Source organism: Kogia breviceps, chromosome 9 (genome assembly GCF_026419965.1).
Source record: "Kogia breviceps isolate mKogBre1 chromosome 9, mKogBre1 haplotype 1, whole genome shotgun sequence".
In the NCBI taxonomy this organism is placed as follows: Eukaryota; Metazoa; Chordata; class Mammalia; order Artiodactyla; family Physeteridae; genus Kogia; species Kogia breviceps.
The window spans coordinates 11,225,777-11,247,664 of NC_081318.1; the positions used below are offsets into that span (position 1 = coordinate 11,225,777).

Here is a 21,888-nt window from a genome sequence, read left to right on the forward strand (position 1 = left end):
AAGTTGATGGTGAAAATCAACTTTACAAAGTAGTACTTACTCTAAGTTGTGAGTAGGTAAAAGTAACAGATGGAAATTCAGTGTGGTCAAGGGCCCAAAGGAAGTGATTCAGCATATATCTATAGGATTTTAAGCTCCAAGCTTGTTACAATTCAGCAAAGGAGCAATAAAAAGGACTGTGGTTTATGTCTCCTGAAGACATTATTCCTACCTGGTTTAGCTCAAAAAAACCAACAAAATACTGTATATTCATATAAGCCTCAAACACAGTCTGTCCAAAAAGTGTTAGTTAATGGTTGTTTTCACAATTTCTCATAAGAAATTGCTCAGTTTCTAACACACTGATGCCGAGCAGGATTAAAGAAAAAATTGAGTTAAATTCTGGAAATCTGAAGAAGGAAGGGACAATAAGTAGACCTGTGCCCAACTTTCTGAAACCTAAAGTATAAAAAAAATTAGTAATTCAATTCAGGAGAGATTACTCATACCTAAGCTTTTGTTGTTTTTTGTTTTTAAAACCAAGGATCTAAAGACAAGTTGAAGCCAATTGTCTCGTAATTTCCCAGATTAGGTGAGAATAACCTGAGTAGACAAACATATATTAAATTCCTAAAGACAGTTTCGGTCTTACAGAAGTCAGGTCTAAAGGTGCTCAGAAAGTCTCAGCGACTTCAAGCAAGGAAGCAGTCATTCAACTAAGAAAATTTTTTTACATGTGTATCATTCAGACGTTGATATTTCACCTCTCTGGGAAAATAAGGGAGAGTTTGCCTGGAAAATATAAGGCTGGATATGGCTCTGTTTGAACCGTATGGCCAGTGTTCAAATACTGGTGTGAACAAAAAATTTGGATTATAATGACTGTTATTGCTATTAAGAAGAATCAGTTGTTAGTTTACTTATAATACATACATATTAATATATCATATATTAATAATAAAAAGCTAGTTTTATGCAAAGAGTGAAAAATCTCAATCGAACTTCTCTAAAGTCATCCCTATTTTTGATTTTTTTTAGCAGTGTCAGCCCGTTTAGGCTAAATTAATATTAACCCAAACTTAATTACTATAGTGATAAGTCTTCTAAGGATTAAGCAAGCTAACTTCCATTTGAGGATGGATTAAAAACAAAATGTCTTATCAGAAGTGATACTATTGTGTCATATCATCATTAATTGGGTATAGGCCAAAGTTTACCATATTGTTCTTACCTTTGTACAAAGCTGCAATGCATTGCTACTTTCGAGGCCCCCTAAAGATAAACCAGAGTGGTGGGATGTCCAGGGAAGAACCACAATAAGCCCACTGTAAAGGTGATGCTATCACTGCTGTACGAGGGCTCAATACGAGAAAGAAAGGTAAAGGGTGATGTTCTTCAACTGAGAAAGGCAACCTGAGGGGAGACAGAGAATCGGATATCATAGAGGTGGATGGGAGTCTGGAGGCTACTTGGTTCGATCCTGCGTTTTACATTTAAGGAAACTGAGGCGTGGACAAGCTGCATCGTGGCCGGGCGGTGACTGGAGTTGAGGTCTCGTGACTTGGATTCTCAGACGCTTTCCTAGAATCTCGGATTCTAGGATTCTACCCCATGCTGCTTCTCACAAAGAGGATGAAACAGCGGTAATGATACCTTCACAATAACTCAAGTCAAAATATAAACTCATGAATGGTCAGAGTAGGATTTCCAAGTCTACCTAAACTAGCTTAGACCTTAACTTGTGGGTTCCGTAAAAAAGAGGGTTTGAATAGGGTGTTCATCACCCATCAACTCAGTTTAATTCCTTATACAACCTCTGAGGCCATAACAAGCAGAAAAACTGCCCAAACTCTGAGGAGTCAAAGAAAGAGTCGACTACTACCATAATCCAGGCACCATCGTGGTCTTTCATGACACCTAAATCATAGAGCTTGGAATCCTCATAGGATTCCACGTTCTGAACCTCGTTCAGGGGTCTGGGGAGAAAACACTCGGAGAAGTGCCAAGTTTATTAGAGTGACAGAGTATCACCCTCACATAGCCACCGATGGATCCCAGAGACGCAGGCACTGACCTCGCCCTGATAATTATGGGATATCTCTAGGGTTGGAAGATACCTTAAAAGGTCACCAGGTTAACCCTCCCAACTGATGTGTTCATGCCCCTTAAACAGCTCCCCCCAGTGGGCTGAGGTCAGATTCTCTTTAACACACGGCCATGATGGAAACTCTGGTCACTGGAATTGGTACTCTGGAAGCAGAGAACGTTTAAGTACTGCAGGGTAGTAGAAGTAAAGTTCCTTGGCTTAGGCCCCATTGGTCCCTTTTCCTCTGAGAAAAGGTTCCCAGAGTCCAGTGCAAAGTCCCTGAAAATTCCCCCACCAAGCACAAAGCACAGAAAAAGGAGGCCCGGGACTAGCGACTGGCAGCTCGGTGTTGTCCTTGGGTTTCAGAAGGTCTAGTTCTTGGTGCACAGAAGGCCTCTGTTGCCAGATTCTGGGGCCAGCCCTATCCAGGAACACCTTGTCCTTAAGCTCGGGGGATTCCCAGAAAACAGCTAGGTCTGCTGTTCCACCAGCTGTAGTTTGGCAGTCTTGACTCGGTGGGCTTCCTTCAGGTTCCGCGCACGGACCTCTGGGTTGGAAATGAACTCCACTTGCTGTACAGGGAACCAGCCTTGCTCCCCATCAGAGAGTCTCATGCCCTCCAGCCAGCCTATGGACACAGGGTGGGTGGGAAGAAGAATTACCTGGAAAAGACCCACAATCATTTCCCCCAGACCTCCTTCCCAGAAATTCTTCTGAACCGGAAGGCTGAAAGGACTGGAGAGGCCGCAGCATGGGAAATTCAGCCACCCCGTGAACTCACCCTGGCTGCTGTAGGTCTGGCACAGTCTACAGCTGCCTGCTCCTGAACCTTCTCCACTCTTACCGGTTGCATTGTATTCTCCCCAAATATATGTTGAAGTTCTAAGCCCCAGTAACTCAGAATGTGGTCTTCTTTGGGAATAAGGTTGTTGCAGATGTAATTGGTAAAGTTAAGATGAGGTCATACTTGAGTAAAGTGTGCCATTAATCCAATATAATGGGTATCTTTATGAAAAGAAGGAAATTTGGACACATACACACACACACAGAAGGAACAGATAGAGCTTGGAGTGATGCTGCCACAAGCCAAGGAAGCTGGGGCCATCAGAAGCTGGAAGAAGAAAGGAAGGACCTTCCCCTAGGGTCTTCAGAGGGAGCACGGCCCTGCCAACACTTTGATTTGGGGCGTCTAGTCTCCAGGACTATGAGAGAATACGTTTCTATTGTTTTAAGCCACCCAACTGGTGCTGCTTTGTTAGAGCAGCCCTAGGAAATGAAGACATCCACCCTTAGTGTCCCACCTTCAATGCCCAGCCCGCTCCTCACGGATTCTTCCTCTTACCATCACTGCTTTGCTGAGTCACCATCACCACGTCTGCCTTCTCTAGTGCCAACTCATCATTCTCTCGGGGTTTGTAGGCTCGAAGGCACTGTACTTGTGGGGAATCTTTGGAAGAGAAGAGTGTGAGAGAGGTTAGGAAAGGCAGGCGGCTAGAGCATGAGAAAGGACTTGCAGGGGCAGCTTGGGAGGACTTGGGAGAGAGAAAGTTTGGGCTGTTGAAAGTTAGACATGAGGAAGACGACTGGAAAAGTCTTCGTCTTCTACCAGGGAACAAAATGGTTGATAAGGAAAAAGAAATGCCAGGCTTGAAATGAATCAAAAATTCTATTTCCCCAGCGAAGATGGACAAATAGGTTGTGACCACCTTTTAGTGACTCATTATTACAAATAATTGATATTCTGCTAAAGACCCATCTTCCCACTGAAACCTTCCCTGATTCTTTAGTCCTCAGTGGATTCTAAACTCCTTTAAAACTGACTGTCTATGGCAAACCATTTATCTTTCACCTAATTGTTTCATGTTTGTGTTCTGCCTCTCCAACTGATTTGCAAATTCTGAGTCTGGGACTCATTCTTCATTCTCTTCATGGTATAAGATGTGGGACTAGAAGAGACTTATCCAGTGGGGTTCCAGGTATGATCTAAGCAAGGCACTGAACACCCTTCCTCATCTATAAATGACTGAGTTGATCAAGGAAATTCTGGATTTTTTTTGTATTTCTATATCTTCGTGAATGAGGAGAAATCTCCACAGTTTTGAAGCTCCAAATAAGATGCCCCAGAGTATGCCTGACCCACAGCCTTCTATCGTACATGGGTTTTATGGCTCTTTCTACTCTACCATGCTGCACTGGCTCTCTTAGAAAATAAACAGAACACTGCATTGTTATCTGTACTTGTATTTCCAAAGCTCATGCATATCTGCCATTCACAAGATCACAGTAAAGGAGGAAGAATGATCTTGCCTTCCTTACCTACTGGGGAACTGAAGCCCAGCAGACGGATTGAACACTGAGCAGAACTCCGTTTACAGCCTGGCTCTCCTACTTCCCTTTACAAAGTTCCCTGTACTTGTTTGTTCTTCTGAGTCACTAAAGGCTCAGTGTTCCTTTGAATTCAGTTCCTCTCGGATAGGAATTAGAGAATCCTTGCTGGAGGACAACTGTGGGGCTTACGTGAGACCGAGAAGTCCATTCTCAGCATGAATGCAGACACTTCCTAATGTGTGTGCCTGTGGTTGCCCATGAGCACCTGGAAGCCTGGGGTAAAGGCAGTGTCTCAGGTCATCCTGTACAGGAGGGGTTGTGGTCAGGACAAAGCTACTGTGTTGCTATCCTCCCCAACCCCTACTCCAGATGGACTCTCTCCCCCTATTTCCCCACGACCTTCAAGTCAGTAAAATCTAAATATCTATCTAACCTACAGATATTTTAAAAGAGCAAACTATTGTATTGCGCAAGGCAAGGAATGTATGGCGCTGGGGAGGAGGCACTGCCATGCTGATGGGCAGCTTGAAGCAGATGCATCTCGGGTGTTTAGGTTCCAGCGACCAGCCCTCCACTCTGAAATTCTGGACAAAAGTAATACACACAAGCCTCCCTGAGTTACTACCCAGTGTCCTAAACTCCTGCATCTAAAGGAGACTTCTGACCCCACCATTTTTCTCTCCCTCTTAGACCTTCACTCACCATAACACTCCAGAAGGTCCAACTCCTCTCTTGGCATGGCCAAGGCTGAGATCCAGCGAAGCTTTTCACTTCTAGAAAACAAAGCAGGGTCATTGCTTCAACTGCAGCTCTGGGGGGTACAGGACAGGGGCCAATGATAGGGAAGGGAAGGGACCGTGGGAAAGGCTTGTCTAGTTCAAAAAGTTGTCCAGTTCAATGATATCCAGGACAAAAGTCAATGGGACTCCACTTGGATGGAAATTTGCCAGGATCATGAACTATATGTTCATGTGTCTTGTCATCCTTTATCTTTCCCCCTCTCTTTCCAAGCTTATCTTCTTAATGGCATCTTGTATCTTTCAAGTAGGAGCATAAAGTCAACTGTCAATTATGCACATGTAGATTTTCCATTTTGGGAAGTGTACTAAGCAAAATGTTCATCGCAGCTGAGATTCCCGCTATCACCTTGCATACTTGTTGACACTCTTCTGCCTACCTTCCTTCAATCAAATATCTCAGAGATGAAAATTATTCTGTAATCATGATTAGATCAGGGAGATATATCTACTATTGTTTTGGTCATGTAATATAATCCAAGCCTAATTTTGTAATTATCTGAAGGTTTTTGTATGATCTTAGCCTCTGCTTCCAAACATCCTGGAGTAATTGACAGCTGACACTATTATTGTTCCAGGAAGATGCTACCCAAAGTACTAGACAAAGAACATGAGTCTGTATCTGTTTACTTGACTTAGGTGACGTTTTGCACATGTACCAGCCCCTCTGTTCCATAAGTGAGGGCAGGTATTATTGATCCTACCCTGAAGTGTCTTCTAAGGGACAAAAATGCAAAGTGTCTACAACACGAGGATGTTCAGACCACTAAGTATCTTGGCAAATTTTTTAAAGAGGAGATTTCTTATATCTTCTATAACAGCAATAATAGCTACACTTGTTCATTAAGGTAGATACTGTGTACCAGATTTTATAGGTATTATTTTTAATACTCTTCACAGTGTTTATATCTGTGAATGTATTTTATTATTATTAATATTAAAAAGATGAGCGAATCAAAATTCTCAACACTATGGATTTCTGCTCAGCAGAGGACTGGGTTGGAAGGTGGGAGCAAAGGAAGCTGAAGGCACCCCAGTGCTTATCTTTTTCATGTCTTATTCACATATATGCCCCACCAGCCTTGGGCACTGAGGAGTTTCTGGCTTACGCACATTCAATTGTGGACGTCGGTAATCCAATTACACAGACTTTGTCCTTCTTAGCATAATAGACGCTAAGTCTTGGTAGTGACAGTGACTTTACACCCTCTCCCACCCAGTCTCCTGTAAGTCATTTATTAGCTCTAGGAGTCTGGGTTCAGGATGCTCTATAGACGCTCCCCAGTCCGGAATGGACTAAGCAGTACTGTGGTTGTTTTCTGGACACATTCTCTGCCTTGGTCCCACTTCCTTGCCAGGCTGTCCTCCCTCCCTTCCCCCAGCTCCCCTGCCCAGCCCCATCTCACTGAGTCTCAGTGCGGAAGAGGAACTCAGCCTGGGAGCCCTGTGCGTTGTCCCGCAGGAAGAGTCGGAAGAGGTTTTTGTGAGGTCCATGCAGCTTCATTTCACACTTTTCCCCTCGGACGGAGGAGAAGGGAGCGTGGTCAAATACCAGGAAGCGGCTACCCCTGAAAAATAGGAGGCTTTTCAGCCCGACTCTAGGGTTATCATGCTTCCTCCACCCTCATATCTTGTCAATTCAAAATCCCCGGCCTTAGCATCTGCAGCCTGCAAACTCTCATAAAAACCGTAAGATGGTGTCAACTTGCTCCTAGGAGAGATTTGTCAATGGCTTGGCAAAGCACCTCTCCAGTGCAACAGATGAAGAAACAGAGCCAATGTAAAGTTTCTAAGGCCCTCAGGACAAAAGAATTAGGATCTGGAAGTGGCTAAGTATCCACGCTAGGCTAGTAGGCTGAGCCCAGCCCAAAGAATGCACAAATAGACTGATGTGAAAATGTGCTAAGCTAATTTGCTGCATTTTGCTCTGCGTCTATACCATGGTCCAGGTCCTACCAGGTGATCTCGGGATATAATTGGGTGGGATCCCCTTTTTCGCTTTGGACCATTTTCATCCTCTCTGGGTCATGACCTGGACTCCATGGGGTGAGCCACTGAGAAGCGCTCCTCTATAGGAACATGACCCTTCCCTGTCTCTTTAGTCCTTTCCTCCCGCCTCCTCCCATTTGCCCCTTGTGCTCTGGCCTCCCATTCCAGTCACTGACTCTCGGGGCCGAGACAGCAGCAGACAGTCATTGAAGAGGTGCAGGTGGACTGGGCGTGTGTTCAGCTTCTTCCGCTGCCCTGGGGAGATACTGAACTCCAGGGCCGTCAGCTCCCCACTCTTCACCAGCCAGCGTGACTGTGAAATGAGCGGGAATATCTACAGAGCGGGCGAGAGAAAGAAGATGGTGTCACAGACGGCGAGCATGAGGCTTTCTCCCAGGCTGCCCTCCTCACCGTGCCTCTTCCTCGTAAGTCTCACCCATGACAGTCACCTCTTTCACATCTTCCTTCTTGCTCATAACCCATCCACTGAAACTCTGTTTCTCTTGGAACCGTCTAACTACCACTGTCTACCGCTGCGTGGCTCCCACGTCCCCGGCTCAGGCAAAGGGGAGGTGCCTATGGTCCATCCCAGGAGAGTGGCTACGTGAGAAAGCTCAGCCCTAGAAGCTGGAACTGAAGAAGAGATGGGAGAACCCAACTGGGGCATGTGAACAAACAAAGCAGAGAACAGTATGATATGTCTCTTAGAAGTTAAAAGTTTAGGGTGGTTCTGACATCCGTTCTTCCTTCGATTATAACCAGAGACAGGAGAGGAGCATTCGGAATCAGATGTGGGGATGAGAATAAAGAGAACCAGGTGGGGGGCTTCCCTGGTGGCGCAGTGGTTGAGAGTCCGCCTGCCGATGCAGGGGACGCGGGTTCGTGCCCCGGTCCGGGAAGATCCCACGTGCCGCGGAGCGGCTGGGCCCGTGAGCCATGGCCGCTGAGCCTCCGCGTCCGGAGCCTGTGCTCCACAACGGGAGACACCACGACAGTGAGAGGCCCGTGTACCGAGAAAAAAAAAAAAAAGAGAGAACCAGGTGGGGTCTGCCTAGAGCTGGAGTTTGGGTAGTGATAAGGGTACTGAACAATGATTAATATGTAGATAAGGGATTTTCCCTCTCTTCTTGGGAGGTAAGGATGGTATCTGTTCTGACTTGAAATTTGAATGTGGAATGTCTATTTTAGATTTGTATTTGGATGAGAGATTTCGGCCTTACATTTGGATTCAATTTTATATTGCTTTGGTTAGACTAGACGGAGACGTAATCAAGTACCGAATAATTCAAGTACCCAAAATATATCTTTATAAAGGCTTACATTGATAAGTTCTCTCTCATCTGCCCAGTTCCCAAAGGCACTCTCTCCCCCTCAGGTAACCACTGTCCTTTATTTCTTACGTGTCTTTCCGGAGTGTCTTTCCGTATACACAAGCAAATGCATACACAGATTTTTACCCTCCTTTTTCACCAAAGGTAAGAGACTATATGACACACATAGTGCTGCATTTCCCCTTTTTCACTTAACAATATATCACGGAGACTGAAGCAGGCATTTGGGTATCCCAGAGACGGGACAGAACAGAAGGTGTGCAGACATGAGGTTAGAGACTGGGATACCGTGAGCAAGATGGTTCTGTGATAGGAGGTGGCCTGTGGGATCTGCTTCCCGGCAGGGTGGGGACCCAAGGGACTAACTTACTCTGCACTCAAACTCGATCTTCTGGCTCAGGTAGATCAGCTCCTCTGTCCGTCGCATCCGCTGGACGTTATCATTGCAGTCTCGGATCAGCTGCATGTTCAGCAGGGTGAAGAGAGAGGAGGAGATCCCTGTTAGAGGCTTTGGCTTTGTGTCCCCTGCAAGAAATCTGGAAACTGGTTGTGAGAGCTTTAGTCTTTCCACCAGCCTGGAAATAAGCCAATACAGCAAGACGCTGAAGCTCTAGGACCATGGTATACTTTGTAGAGACCTGACAGAACATTCCTGGGCTGCGTGAAAGTACGATTTAATCTGGGGATTGTGGTAGGAGAGCACAGTCCCTTGGCATGGAGTGTCCTTGAGGCTGTGGGGTGTGAATGCTTGGAGGTTTGGTGGGTGCAGTGAGGTGGCTCAGCAATTCCCTTACCAGGGGCCTGTACTTTCTGGAGTCCTGGGCTGGGGCAGGGGAAGAGTTCTCTGTGAAGGACAATCACGGGGTCCGAGTAAGGGGTGGTAGCTGCCTACCTCCTCCAGGGCGTGGTGTGCCTTCGTGGCCTCTGCTTCCTCTGAGGAGCCAGGCTGTGTTCTCTTCAGAATGTTCTACAGAACAAAGCGTAGAAAGAAGGGGTGGGCAAACAGGAAGAGGTGATTGAGGGTGGGTGAATGGAGAAGCTGAGGACCACAATTTTTGCAGCAAATATTTCTGAGAAAGGAGAGTGTGGGTGGTGATACGGGAGACTGCTCACACCGTCCACCGGGGCTGGGAGAGCGGCGGGAGAAAGGACAGTCCTTTGGATTAAGGGGGTGGGCGGAGGTGGGATCTGCTCTACCTGGAGCAGCAGCTTGAGACGGGTGATGCGCTGGAAGGGCAAAATGAGAAAGGACTTGAGGGAAAGGCGTTGGCAGATGGGGTCACTCTCCAGCTTCTCCAGGACCTCTCGGAAACTGCTGTTGCTATTCCTGTGTGGGCAGGGAGCCTTGGGTGAGGAGGGGCTGCTGAGTATTGGGGGACACAGTGAAGGCGTGGGGAGTGGGGGCTCGGTGGAACGCCTGTAGGCTGGGAAAGAATGGTGGGGTCCAGTGTACAGGAGCCCCAGATGTGATGGCCGAGGGCGTCTGATCTGGCAGCGGGGTGGGGCTTGAGATCACAGAGCAGGCACAAGAACATGTGCTCTCGGCGTAGCCCTCTGGGCTGGGTATTGGGGGTCTGGTGCAAGGCCATTGCAGGGCCCACGTGGGGACGGGATGGGGATCAGGTCTCACAGCAGGCTCTGGAAGGTGCGTTCCTGGTAGGTCTGGTTGGTGACATAAGGCAGGTAGACCCGGTGGAAGTTGGGGGCATGGCTCAGGACCACATCACACACTTGGAAGGTGAAGATGTTGCCCTCAAAGTTCTCTTCCAGGTCTGAAAGGAACCTGTACAGGATTAAAACAAGTCTCATCAGACTTGTGGGTCTCAAGCGAGGGGTCGGCTGACCCCTGCTATAGCTTGAGCTTGTTACTTCTTCCCTCCATTAGTCCATAACTTCTGTTGACTGTCCTTAGCTCTGTGCTACTTGCCACGCACTACAGTTCTCTCCAAGGCTGCCGCTCATTTGCCCCGATCTAACTCTCTGGTCCTAATATCCCATCTCTTGTTCTTCTTTTCATCCTGTTCTGGTTTTCTGATCTTCAGATGTTTCCCACGTCATCTCCAATGCTCTGCACGCCCACAGCACATCCAAAACCTCAACCCACGAAGCATTTCTCATTCGTTTACTCATTACTGTTCCCAACCACCCACTCACATGCTCCTCTCTTTGCTCTCTCTATCCCTGTAGCCACTGGGAATCAAGGAGGGAGCACTGAGAGGGTTCTGAAAGAGGAAAAAGCCAACGAGAGGTTTACAGACTAACGAGAGTGAGGCTGAGTGAGCGGTATTTGGGAGAAGCGGAAGCTCACATGGTGCTGACGTCACGCACATCCTGTAAACGAGAGAAGAGCCATTGATGATCCTGGTTGGAAAGGGTGGCCCGGAGCTGCTCTGAATGTTGGAAATGATCCACGGCTATTTGTAGACTGCGCAGGTAGGAGGCCTCTGACACGATCAGCTCAAATTTGGCCTAGGAGATTAGGGAGGAGGAAGACGAATTAAAAACATTTACTGAATCCCTGGCATATGTTAGCCACTGTGTAATATTTCAGGGGTAGAGCGGCTAACAAGACGGATCCTTTTAGAGCTTACAGTCAACACCAGAATCCAACCTGATATCAGGGAGGAGAGAGAAAGAACCTTTGAAACTGAGGGAAAAACATGTGCAAACCCTCAAAGGTGGAAGAGAAAAAGATGCTTTCAAGAAACTCAAATAAACTGAGTATCCTTGGAACCAAGTGTACCAAAGTAGTGGCCGGAGATAAGCTGGAGAGGCGGAGGGGAGGTCTGGAGGGTTATGTAAAGAAGGTAAAATAGCTTAGACTTAAGACAGTGGGGAAATGAAAAGAGGCTTTATGTATGGGACTAACTTGATCTAATTTGTTTTCTATTGTATAAAGATATTTCTGAGCACAGTATGGAGAAAAGATTAGAGGGGGCAAGAGAGCCATGTCAGGGAACCGTCATAGTAATTCCAGAGGAGAGCTGAAAGTCTAAATAGCCATGGGGATGGGGAGAGGTAAGCCAATTTCATAATTATATAGGAGAGAGATTTGGAAGGGCTTGTTTATTTGCTAGAAATAGGGGCTGAAAGAACAGAAAGAGTCACAGCTAACGCCTCAGTTTTTGAGTTTGGTAACTGGGTGAATGACAGAGTTCCTTACTGAACTAGAGAACTCTGGAAGAGGAACAGATTTAGGGGATGAAGGTAATTGGAGGTTTGAGGAGCAATGGAAGGAAGCAGGATGTTTGAGAAGGAGATGGTGCAATTGTGGTTTAATGGAAAAAGCCCAGTTACTGGGAAGTTCCAGCAGGAGACACAATGACTCACAGCCCTCTTCTCTAGCTGGCCTGGTCATGCTCTTCATCCAAGTATGCAGCTTCAAGACAGATGCATGGACAGGAAAGAGAAAGAACACACACACACACTGTGGTGGTGACTTGGATAACTAATGAAATGGCTGGAGGCTGCTCACACACAACAACACTGAACCAGGACACTGAAGGTTCATTTGCGTCCTGGCTCTAACATTCGCTGAGTATATCACTTTGGGTGGCTCATGTAACCTCTCTGAACCTCAGTTTTCTTATCTGTATAGATATAGTGACCCTCTCCTCACAAAGATGTTGTGACAGTCAAAAGAAATGGAGTCAGTGAAAGCACTTTTTCCCAGAAGTGCTAATTCAGGAAAGGAACATATGTGTATAAGTATAGAGGCTTTTCTCCTCAGAAGCGTGAGACCAGGGCTGGCCTAGAAGCCCTGGTAGACTTCCTTGAATTCTGGAGTTGGTGAAAGAGAGCTAGGGTTCAAATCATCTGCCCACTGTTTGGTCCATAAATATGGGCAGACCAGTGATTTTCTAAATCTCTTCCATATGCTTTAAAAGTTGAGGTCAGCACAAAGCCCCAAAGTGTGAGCTTCAAAAAACCTAAAAATGTATACCTGTTTGGCTTGGTAAAAGCACTGTTTATCCATAAGTCCTTACGGCCAAAATTTTACTCCTTCCCACTTCTGAAAGAGGGAGGATATGGCACTAATGTGTATCAAACTATATACTAGATACAATGCTAAAAGCTAAATATGTGTTGTTTCATTTAAACCACATAGCAACCCTGAAAAGTTGTCATTATTAGCCTTGATTTTTAGATGAATAAACTGAGATTTAGTGAAGTTATATACCTTGCTTCATGTTACACAGCTAATAAATGGTGATCCAGGATTTAAACCCAGGTCAGCCTGATTTGAAATTAAAGTAGTAAATGTTTTGTATACAGTGTTAGGAAATGTTCTAATCTCATTATTTTACAAGTAGCTGTCCAGTTTTCCCAGACTTATGAAGAGACTATCTTTTCTCCGTTGTATATACTTTCCTCCTTTGTCATAGATTAATGGGCCATAAGTTTGTGGGTTTATTTCTGGGCTCTCTACTCTGTTACATTGATCTATGTGTCTGTTTTTGTGCCAAAACCATACCACTTTGATTAGTGTAACTTCGTAGTATAGTCTGAAATCAGGGAGCATGATACCTCCAGCTTTGTTGTTTTTTTTTTTTTCTCAAGATTCCTTTGCAATTTGGGGTCTTTTGTGGTTCTGTATAAACGTTAGGGTTATTTGTTCTAGTTCTATGAAAAATATCATGGGTATTTTGATAGGGATTGCATTAAATATAAACTCAAAATGACTTAAAGGCCTAAATGTAAGACCAGAAACCATAAAACTCCTAGAAAACATAGGCAGAACACTCTTTGACATAAATTGTAGCAGTATTTTTTTTATCTGTCTCCTAAGGCAAAATAAATAAAGGTAAAACTTTTAAAAATGGGACTTGATTAAACTTAAAAGCTTTTGCATAGCAAAGGAAACCATCGACAAACAAAAAGACAACCTATTGCAAATGATATGACTGATAACGGTTTAATACTTAAAGTATATAAACAGCTCATAAAACCCAATATCAAAAAAGCAAACAACCTGATTAAAAAACGGACAGAAGAACTGAATAGACATTTTTCCAAAGAAGATATACAGATAGCAAACAGGCACATGAAAAAATGCTCATCATTGCTAGTCATCAGAGATATGGAAATCAAAACTATAATAAGTTATCACCTCACACCTGGCAAAATGGCTATCATCAAAAGATCTACAAATAACAAATACCGGCAAGGATGTGGAGAAAGAAAAGGGAACCCTAGTACACCATTGGTGGGATTATAAATTAGTGTAGCCACTATGGAAAACAGTATGGCAGTTCCTCAAAAATCTAAAAATAGAACTACCATATGATTCCGGAATTCCACCCCTGGGTATATATCAAAGAAAATGAAAACACTAATTCAAAAAGACTCATGCACCCCAACGTTCATACCAGCATTATTTACAAGAGCCAAGATACTGAAGCATTATTTACAAGAGCCAAGATATTGAAGCAACCTAAGTGTCCATCAACAGAGGAATGGATAAAGAAGATGTGGTATATATATATTTATATATATATATATATATATACACACCCTGGAATATTACTTGGCGACAAAAATAATGAAATTATGCCATTTTCAACAACATAGATGGATCTAGAGAGTATTATGCTTAGTGAAATAAGTCAGAAAGAGAAAGACAAATACTCTATGTTATCACTTGTATGTCGAATCTAAAAATAAAACAAACAAATGTATATAACAAAACAGAAACAGACTCGCAGATATAAGAACAAACTAGGGTCACCAGTGGGGACAGAGAAGAGGGGAGGGGAAAGATAGGGGTATGGGATTAAGAAGTACAAACTACTATGTATAAAATAAATAAGCAACCAGGATATACTGTACAGTACAAGGAAATATAGCCATTATTTTATAATAACTTTAAATTAAAAATATAAAAATATTGAACCACTATGTTGCACATCTGAAACTAATATAATATGGTAAATCAACTATACTTCAGTAAAAAAAATAATAAAGTTTTTTTTGATTGATTACTATGTACTAGGAACTTATCTTTAAAAAAATATTTTTAATTGAAGTGTAGTTGATTTACAGTGTTTCAAGTGTACAGCAGTGATTCAGTTGCACATATATATATATACATGCACATACAGGTATATATACATATATATGCATACACACACATATACATATATTCTTTTACAGATTCTTTTCCATTATAGGTTATTACAAGATATTGAATATAGTTCCCTGTATTATACAGTAGGTCCTTGTTGTTTATTTTATATATAGTAGTGTGCATCTGTTAATCACAAGCTCCTAATTTATCCTCTCTCCCACGCCGGGTAACCATAAATTTGTTTTCTATGTCTGTGAGTCTATTTGTATACATGTACCACATCTTCTTTAGCCATTCATCTGTTGATGGACTGTTAGGTTCCTTCCATGTCTTGGCTCTTATAAATAGTACTGCTATGAACAAGAACTTACCTTTTTTTGATTTTCCCAGTAGCTCTTTGCAACCCAGTTTTACAAATGAGGAAACAGAAACTTAGAAAGATCAAGTAATTTGGCCAAAGTTAAACAGCTAGCAAATATTAAAGTGGGCTTCACATCCAGGTCATTTAAGCCAGAACCTAAATACTTAAACATTGTTCCATAATGCCTTTCCATTGTGCCATATTGTCTTCCCAGGAAGAAAGTTTTAACCCATATTTTAGATTGATTATTAAGAGAAGCTCTCCATGTAAAACATATTAATGGTAGTAACTTAACATCAGACCAACAGCCTTTCCTATAGTCTTGCTGTTGGAAGTAAGGACCAAGCAGAGACTGATGGTCATTCAAAAGCCTCTAGAAGACCAAAATCACAGGACAGCTGCAAGGGCCACTCTTCAAGGGACCCAACAAAAAGGCCCTGCATGCTCCTTGGTTGAAGAGGAAAACTTTAGTGTAGACTGAAACCCTGGTTGAAGAAGGAAATTTTAGTCTAGCCTGAAGCTAGACTAACTAGATTAACTGCACACTCCTCCCAACAAATTCAGGGGCATGGTCACTTTGTACGAGCTCAAACCAATAACAGGGAGGAGTTAATGGGCAACGGCATAAGGAGGTAGAGAGGAGGGAGAGTGGTGACATTCAGAAAGCAATTCAATGGGGATGACTCACTGTCACGGTGTGCACGTGTGCGTGGTGAATACGTGTGTGCGGTGAATATGTGGTAGGGACAGCCCGCTCGTGGTGGTGGGGGGGATAGGAGGTCAGGACGAGAGCAGTGAGACTTTGCTTTCCCTCCTGTAGCCTCTTCCCCTGCCCCGCCTTGCCCTGCTAGGTACCTCCTGGAGTTTTTGGTCTTCATGGGTCATGGAGAGCAGCACGGTGCTATTGCGCACCACGGGGATCTCCTGCCAGAGGGAGCCACTGGAGGCCATGGAGAGGCGTTGCAGGTAGGACTCCGAGGACACCAAGGCCTTTCGGGGCTGCCGGGGGGAGGCGGGTCCCGGTGCCTCTGTCAGGCTGTCCAGCCGCTGCTGGCTCTGGATCTCCTTGTTCAGAAACACATCGCTGTACTCCTGGTAGAGCAGCTGAGCTACAGGGGTGAAGAAGCATGGGAGAGGGAGAGAATTAGGGAGGTGTGGAGTTGAGGCACAGCAACAGAAGCCACCAAGCTGCTTCTGGCTCTCCTGGCATCTCCCTCCCTACAGATATCCCCGCCCCACTGCTGATAGCCAGGAACCCCTCTCCAGTCTTGGACAAAACACTCATGTGGGTCCACAGTTCTGTTTCAAAGTACTCACAGGAATTGATGAGCTTGGAGCAACGTCTTGAAAAGCCTCCCATCACCTCCTTTGGCTTTTTCTCCCTGTGGAGTCAAGAAGGGCTCCGTGGTGCTTGCTGGCCTTCAGACATGGAGAAGCCCCGGGCGACTACAGATAAGATGGTCTCTAACCACTGAATGTCAGGGCCAAACCCCCTGGAGAGGCAAGTTGTAGCCTGGTCCACTTTTGAGTAGTCTGAAGCTTTTTTGGATGTCAAGCTTTTTTTACAGGGGTGGGGTTTCGTTCATGGGGCCAAATGGCCTATAGGGATGGGAGATTTGGACTCAGTTGACGGAAGCAGATAGATAAAAAAATCTCCCTACGCTGGAAACCTGGTGTCTGTCTCTTCCCCTCCTTAACCCTGGAAAAGACAGGGTCCCAGAACCTTTGTCAACTAATGAAAATCTCAGTATCCTAAGAAAAAAGAGTAAAACTTGCATCCATTGGGAGAGAGGGTGACTCACCGAAAAACAATGGCGTCTGAAAGGCTAGGGGATTTTTCCACGGCTGGACCTCCTGTGTCGGAAAATGGAAATGGGTAAAGTAACTGAGACTTCAGAAGGGGCATTCAGAGAGAGCCGAAGAACATAAGATCTAGAGTGGGAGACGCAGGCATCGGCGTGGGGCGTGGGGGGTGGTAGGTGGGCAAGAGGGCTCAACTGGGAACCTGTGAGAGAGGAAAGTGCCAAAGTCGAAAGCATTTGAGGACAATAGTACCAGGTCTGTCCCCGTCCCTCGTGTCAGAATATGAACCGGACAAGTAGAAGATGCCTTCTCTTCTACTGCAAGGACATCAAGCAGGTGTTTGTAACTGGAAAGTAGTGGCGGAGTGAGGGGGGGGAAGGTCCAGAACAGTCTTGGGAAAAAGAGATACACAATGAAAGCACGCCACGGTTGGGTGATGGATGGAGATAGAGGGGAAGGAGAAGAAAGGGAAGGACCATGAACTCCGAGAGGGTCTCGGGACCTTCCTCTGCACCGGGGTTGTGTATGTGGGTGAGTGAAGCCAGCAGAGCGGTCACCGGGGGCCTGGGCGACAGAAGATGGATGAGGAAGGAAGAGCTGGGGAGAGCCCGGCCTGACACGGATGTCAGCGCGGGCCTTGCCCCTCACTCACCTGAAGGGCCCTCGGGTAGGATGGAGGGTCTGCGCAGGCCCTGCCGGTGCCAGTCCTTGAGCTTAGTCAACCCCTCACTAGGGGCCACCACCTGTTTACTGCTGCCCTCCGCTGGTCTCCCTGGGTCCCGTCTGTGAGGCCAGCTGGACGCCTTCTCCAGATGCGGATGGCTGGGCTTCTCTGGCTGCCTTGCTCGGCCTAGATCCGACCTCCTCAGGCCACTGGCTCCTTCCGGGGGGGCTGTTCTTCTCAAAGATCTTCTGCCAGGGACCTCAGACTCTTCTGAGGTGGGTCCCTGGACCTCCAGGGTCCAGGCGGCGGTCAGGAAAGAGGGACTTACAAGAGCTGTCATGTTACTGAAGGCCATGCCGGTGGGCGCTTCACCCTCACTCCCACTGGCGGGAGCCGAAGAGTCTGTCGATCTGCCCGAGGCCGGAGGCCAGGACACACGTCCCGCAGAATGGGCTGTGGAGATGCTCCAGTCTTGACAAACTGGCCTGGTCCTGGCCTGACCCCCGGAATTGCCGAGTCCGCCCTGCGTGTGCCTGCTCCTGTCCCTGGACTTTGGGGGAAGCGGCGGTGGCTCGTTAGGAGGATTCACGATGGGGACCGGGGGCAGAGGCTTGTAGATCCTTGAGCTCCTCGAAGAAGAAACGGGAGACCCAGGGTGTGACTGAGACGACTCGGGAGTTGGGGGTAACGGCTTGTTGTACCTTTGCCTGGGAGAGAAAGAGGTCTGAGTATGGTGGGGGGGGTCCGGGGTGGAGGGCAGGGGTCGCTGCTGCCTTGCCACGAGGGGGTCAGGAACTCGGGGCACTGGGCCTCTGGGGTGGCCGTGTAGCCCTGAACCCAGGGCGTGCAGAGGAGGGTGGCTGTACCGTCTCAGCGTGGGGACCACGGCGGAGCGCTGGCCGTCGGCCGCCCCCGTGGAGTGGACGCGCCTCTTCTCTCGCGGAGGCTCCCGGATCCCCTTATCTGCGGAGCCAGTGGCGGGGGGAGACGCTGAGGCCTGTGCGGAGGCCCACGGCTGACTGCTTGGGGGGCTGCCAGGCCTTGCTGCATTTGAGGCAAATTCTTGACAGTCCTGCCCTGGAGCGGGTAGTGAACTTGAGGATTCCGGAATGACACCGCAGTCCCCCCCGCTTTTCCTGCCCCTTCTGGGGAGCACAGAGCCAGAGGCGGCAGGTTTGGGGGGTCTCTGGGGCAACTCCGAGCCAGAGAAGGAGAGTGCTGCTCCCGCCGGGTCCGGGGTTGGTTCCGTGCCCTGAGAGCCCGGGAAGGAGCTGTTCCTCGGGTGCTGGGCCGCCCCAGCGCGGTCGCCCCGGGGGGGGGCCGTGAGGGCCGGCCGGGCCTGCCGAGGGGAAGCCGTGCAGGGCAGCTGCAGGCCTCTCGGAAGCCCCACAGGGAGCTGGGCTGTCGGCTGCTCGAGGGGCTCCGGAGGTTTCTGGAGGACGTGCAGCAACCGAGGGCTCCCTCCTGGGGAAGGCGACTTGGGGGCCGGCAGAGGATGAGGCAGTCAGGCCGGGGGAGACTTCGGGGGGGCTGGGAGGGGCTGGCGCTGCTGTCCTTGGAGGGGCCACAGAGACCCCCTCCTCTCCCCGGCTGGATGCTGCCCCCGTCCCCAGCTCAGGGCCCACTTGCCGGTTGCACTGAGCTGTTTCTTGGTCAGGCGACTCCGAGGCGGGAAAGGAATGAGGTAAAGAAACGAGCTGCTGGGACCATCCTGCTAGCTCCAGGGTAGGAGTCAGAGCTCCAGGGGACGGTTCCCCAGCCCTAGGCTCTGTCTCAGTCCCGGGGATCCTGCCCGTGGGACGCCAGGCATCTGGAAACGAGTCATGGGGAGAGGAGCCCTCAGGGGCCACCAGAGCCAGGGTGGCAGAAACGTCACGCTCTCCTCCTCCCTCTGTGTGCCTCTCCTCGCCCCCTCCCCCCAGGGGGTCCCCACGGCCACTGCCAGGCTCCTCCTCGCTGGACCCTACCTTCTCCTCCCGCCCCTCCACCGGCATCACTTCCCCCTGTGGACCCTGATCCTCTTGCTTTCCAGTGACTTTCACTGACTTCCCCACTAAGCTTTGATTCCCCTCGTACCGAGCACCCACCTCACCCTCCTCTGGCCCCGTCAGCGCCCCGCCCTTGTGTTCCCCTCCTTCTAGATCCCCGTGGCCCGGAGCCCTCCAGTCCCACCCACCGGAACTCAGCGCTCCCAGTTCCTCACTGCGGCCCTGGCCTTCCCCTTGTTTTGCCAGCGCCGCGCCACCCTGAATCCACTGCTGTCTTCGCCTCCGTTCTTCCTCTGGACCGTTAACCCGCCCTCCCACCTGCTCCGGCTCCCCCGAAAGCCCGTCGGAGCAAACATCCTCCCACAGAGTTCCCTCCCCCTGAAGCCCGCCTTCCCCTTGTCCCTGTCCCTCCGGCTCCTCGGCCTTCTGGAGACACACGGCCCCTTCTCTCTCCGGACTCTCCTGCCTGGCAGGTCCACGTCCTGAGTCCTGTGGCTGATTGGTCTCTGCAGGATGCTCTTCACAGCAAGGCCCACATCTGGTCTGGGCAGAGGTGTCCGGGGAAGTTTCCTCCTCTTCTTTGGCTTGTCCGGTTTCCAATATCAAAGAAGCGAGGTCTGGTCTAAATGCCACCTCCACGCTGCTAGCCAGTTCACTGGATATTGAGGCCGTGTCTAGATATTCACCCTGCTGGGAGCAGGCCCAGAGCTCTGGGGGAGCTGGCGGCCTTGCCTGTCTATCTGCTGGGCACTGGGGCCCTGCCTCCTGGTGCTCTGGAGTGCCACAGGTGCCACAGGCCTCAGCCCTCAGGTTTTCGTGGTTGGTGTCCACATCTGCAGAGGCTTCGATGGGAAAAGAGGCCATGCTGTCAGGTGCCCGGTCATTCACACCCCTTACATGTCTCTGCTGGGTCTCCAAGAGCCCGTGTCTCTCTGCCCACTGACAGGACGGGTCCTCGCCCTCTTCGGCTTCAGGCTCCAAGGCAGGGGTCTGCCTGCTTCTCATGGGAGTTGCCAGGATAACACTGAATTCCACTCTGGCAGGAATGGGGGTCGCCGCTCCGTGTTGGGGCTCCTCAGCCTCCATCAGGGCTGAGTCCTAAAGAGGAATAAGAGACAAACTTTCTATCCCCTCTTCTGCTTTTATTTATCAGAGGGACAGACCTAAAGAACAAGTGTGTGACGATTTCTTCGGTTCCATTTACTGTCATTCTTTGAGACAGAAAGTACTTCACAAAATAAGCAATAGCCTCTATAAAACTTGTCACCGATTTATTCCTTTAATAAATATTTACCAAGTGACCCTCTCAGGAGTGAACAAGGCAAACAAAGACTGTGTCCTCATGGAGCCTGCAGTCTTGTGGGAGAGACAGACGATAAACAATTAAATTAGAGCACAAGACCGTTGTCAAAGGGCACCAAGCATTCCCAGTGGTCATTACCCTCTAGACTGTATTACGTCACAGTGTCTCCCTGTCCTCTCTCTGGGCACCAAGAGTGGCTCAGTTCCATATAACTCCCAGACACTGTGAGGGACACACCCTAGATCTAAGAGCCCAGAGAAGCAGCGTCTGCAGGGGTATCCTCCACCTAAGCTGCTCAGGGGATTAAAACAGGTCTGGCCATTACGGCCAGTGTCTGAGGTACTAGAGCATCGTGTAATCTCCTTTACAGAGAGTCTGGATCTCACTCATCTTATTTTCCACAGCGTCTGGCAGAGCCTGTAACTAATTAACAACAACAAAAAAATTGTTTCTCAATTATAGAGGCAGCTATTGTAAAGCGGAATGATAACTAGACTTATTAGATGAGAACCAGAGCAGATGCGATGGGTACCCACTTCGATGAGGTCCATCAGACTGTGTACCCCTCACTATCCTACTCTCCCCTTCTCTCCACCAACCGTGTGAGCTCTTCTCATGACTGCCCACGTTATTGACCTTCCACCTCTCCTTCCCACTTTGCAGAGAATTTACAAACCAGCGGAGAGGAACTGCTTCAGTTTCTTGCAGTTCAGAGGGACCCACCCTTCACTGTGTCCAGCCATCCCCTCTGACAAGGCAAGAGCATCCCTCCTCTCTAAATGCCACCTTCTTTGGCCTGCCTTTTCAGGACCCGATGCTATGGATTATCTCATCCTTTCGTACCTTCACCTTCTTCGTTGGAAGCATCCCACCAGACTTTGGGCATGTTCATGTCTTTCACGTGTTTCCGGTGTGTAAACGGAATCCTGCACGCCTGCCGTCTTCCTAGGCTCACGTCTCACCCGCCTCCCGCTGAGCTTCAATGGCGCCACGCTGCCCGTCTCTCCTACAACCCTGACTTGTCAACTCCAAACAAGGCTCTATGGGCGCTTGTTTTGGTGGTTCCTGCCAGCACTTGACACGACATTGGACACAGATTTGACATTAGAAATACTCTTTCTTGTCATTCGTGAGACTACATTTTCCTGACGTAACCTCTTAAGTGTTCCCCAATCCTCCGACTGGGTTGCTG

The 21,888-nt window shown here is 48.0% G+C and overlaps 1 protein-coding gene across 1 annotated transcript; it reads right to left on the minus strand.

The window, feature by feature from the left end:
- Nucleotides 1–1,759: 1,759 nt before the first annotated feature.
- LOC131762155 (rho guanine nucleotide exchange factor 5) lies at nt 1,760–20,479 on the minus strand. The gene is given in 15 exon segments (XM_059073457.2): nt 1,760–2,693; nt 3,408–3,512; nt 5,096–5,166; nt 6,597–6,758; nt 7,356–7,513; nt 8,881–8,970; nt 9,403–9,477; nt 9,708–9,837; nt 10,141–10,293; nt 10,819–10,979; nt 15,794–16,047; nt 16,256–16,320; nt 16,741–16,792; nt 17,394–18,714; nt 18,716–20,479. Coding segments are annotated over 15 exon segments (4,719 nt in total). The 3' UTR covers nt 1,760–2,535.
- Between the last annotated feature and the right edge of the window lie 1,409 nt (nt 20,480–21,888).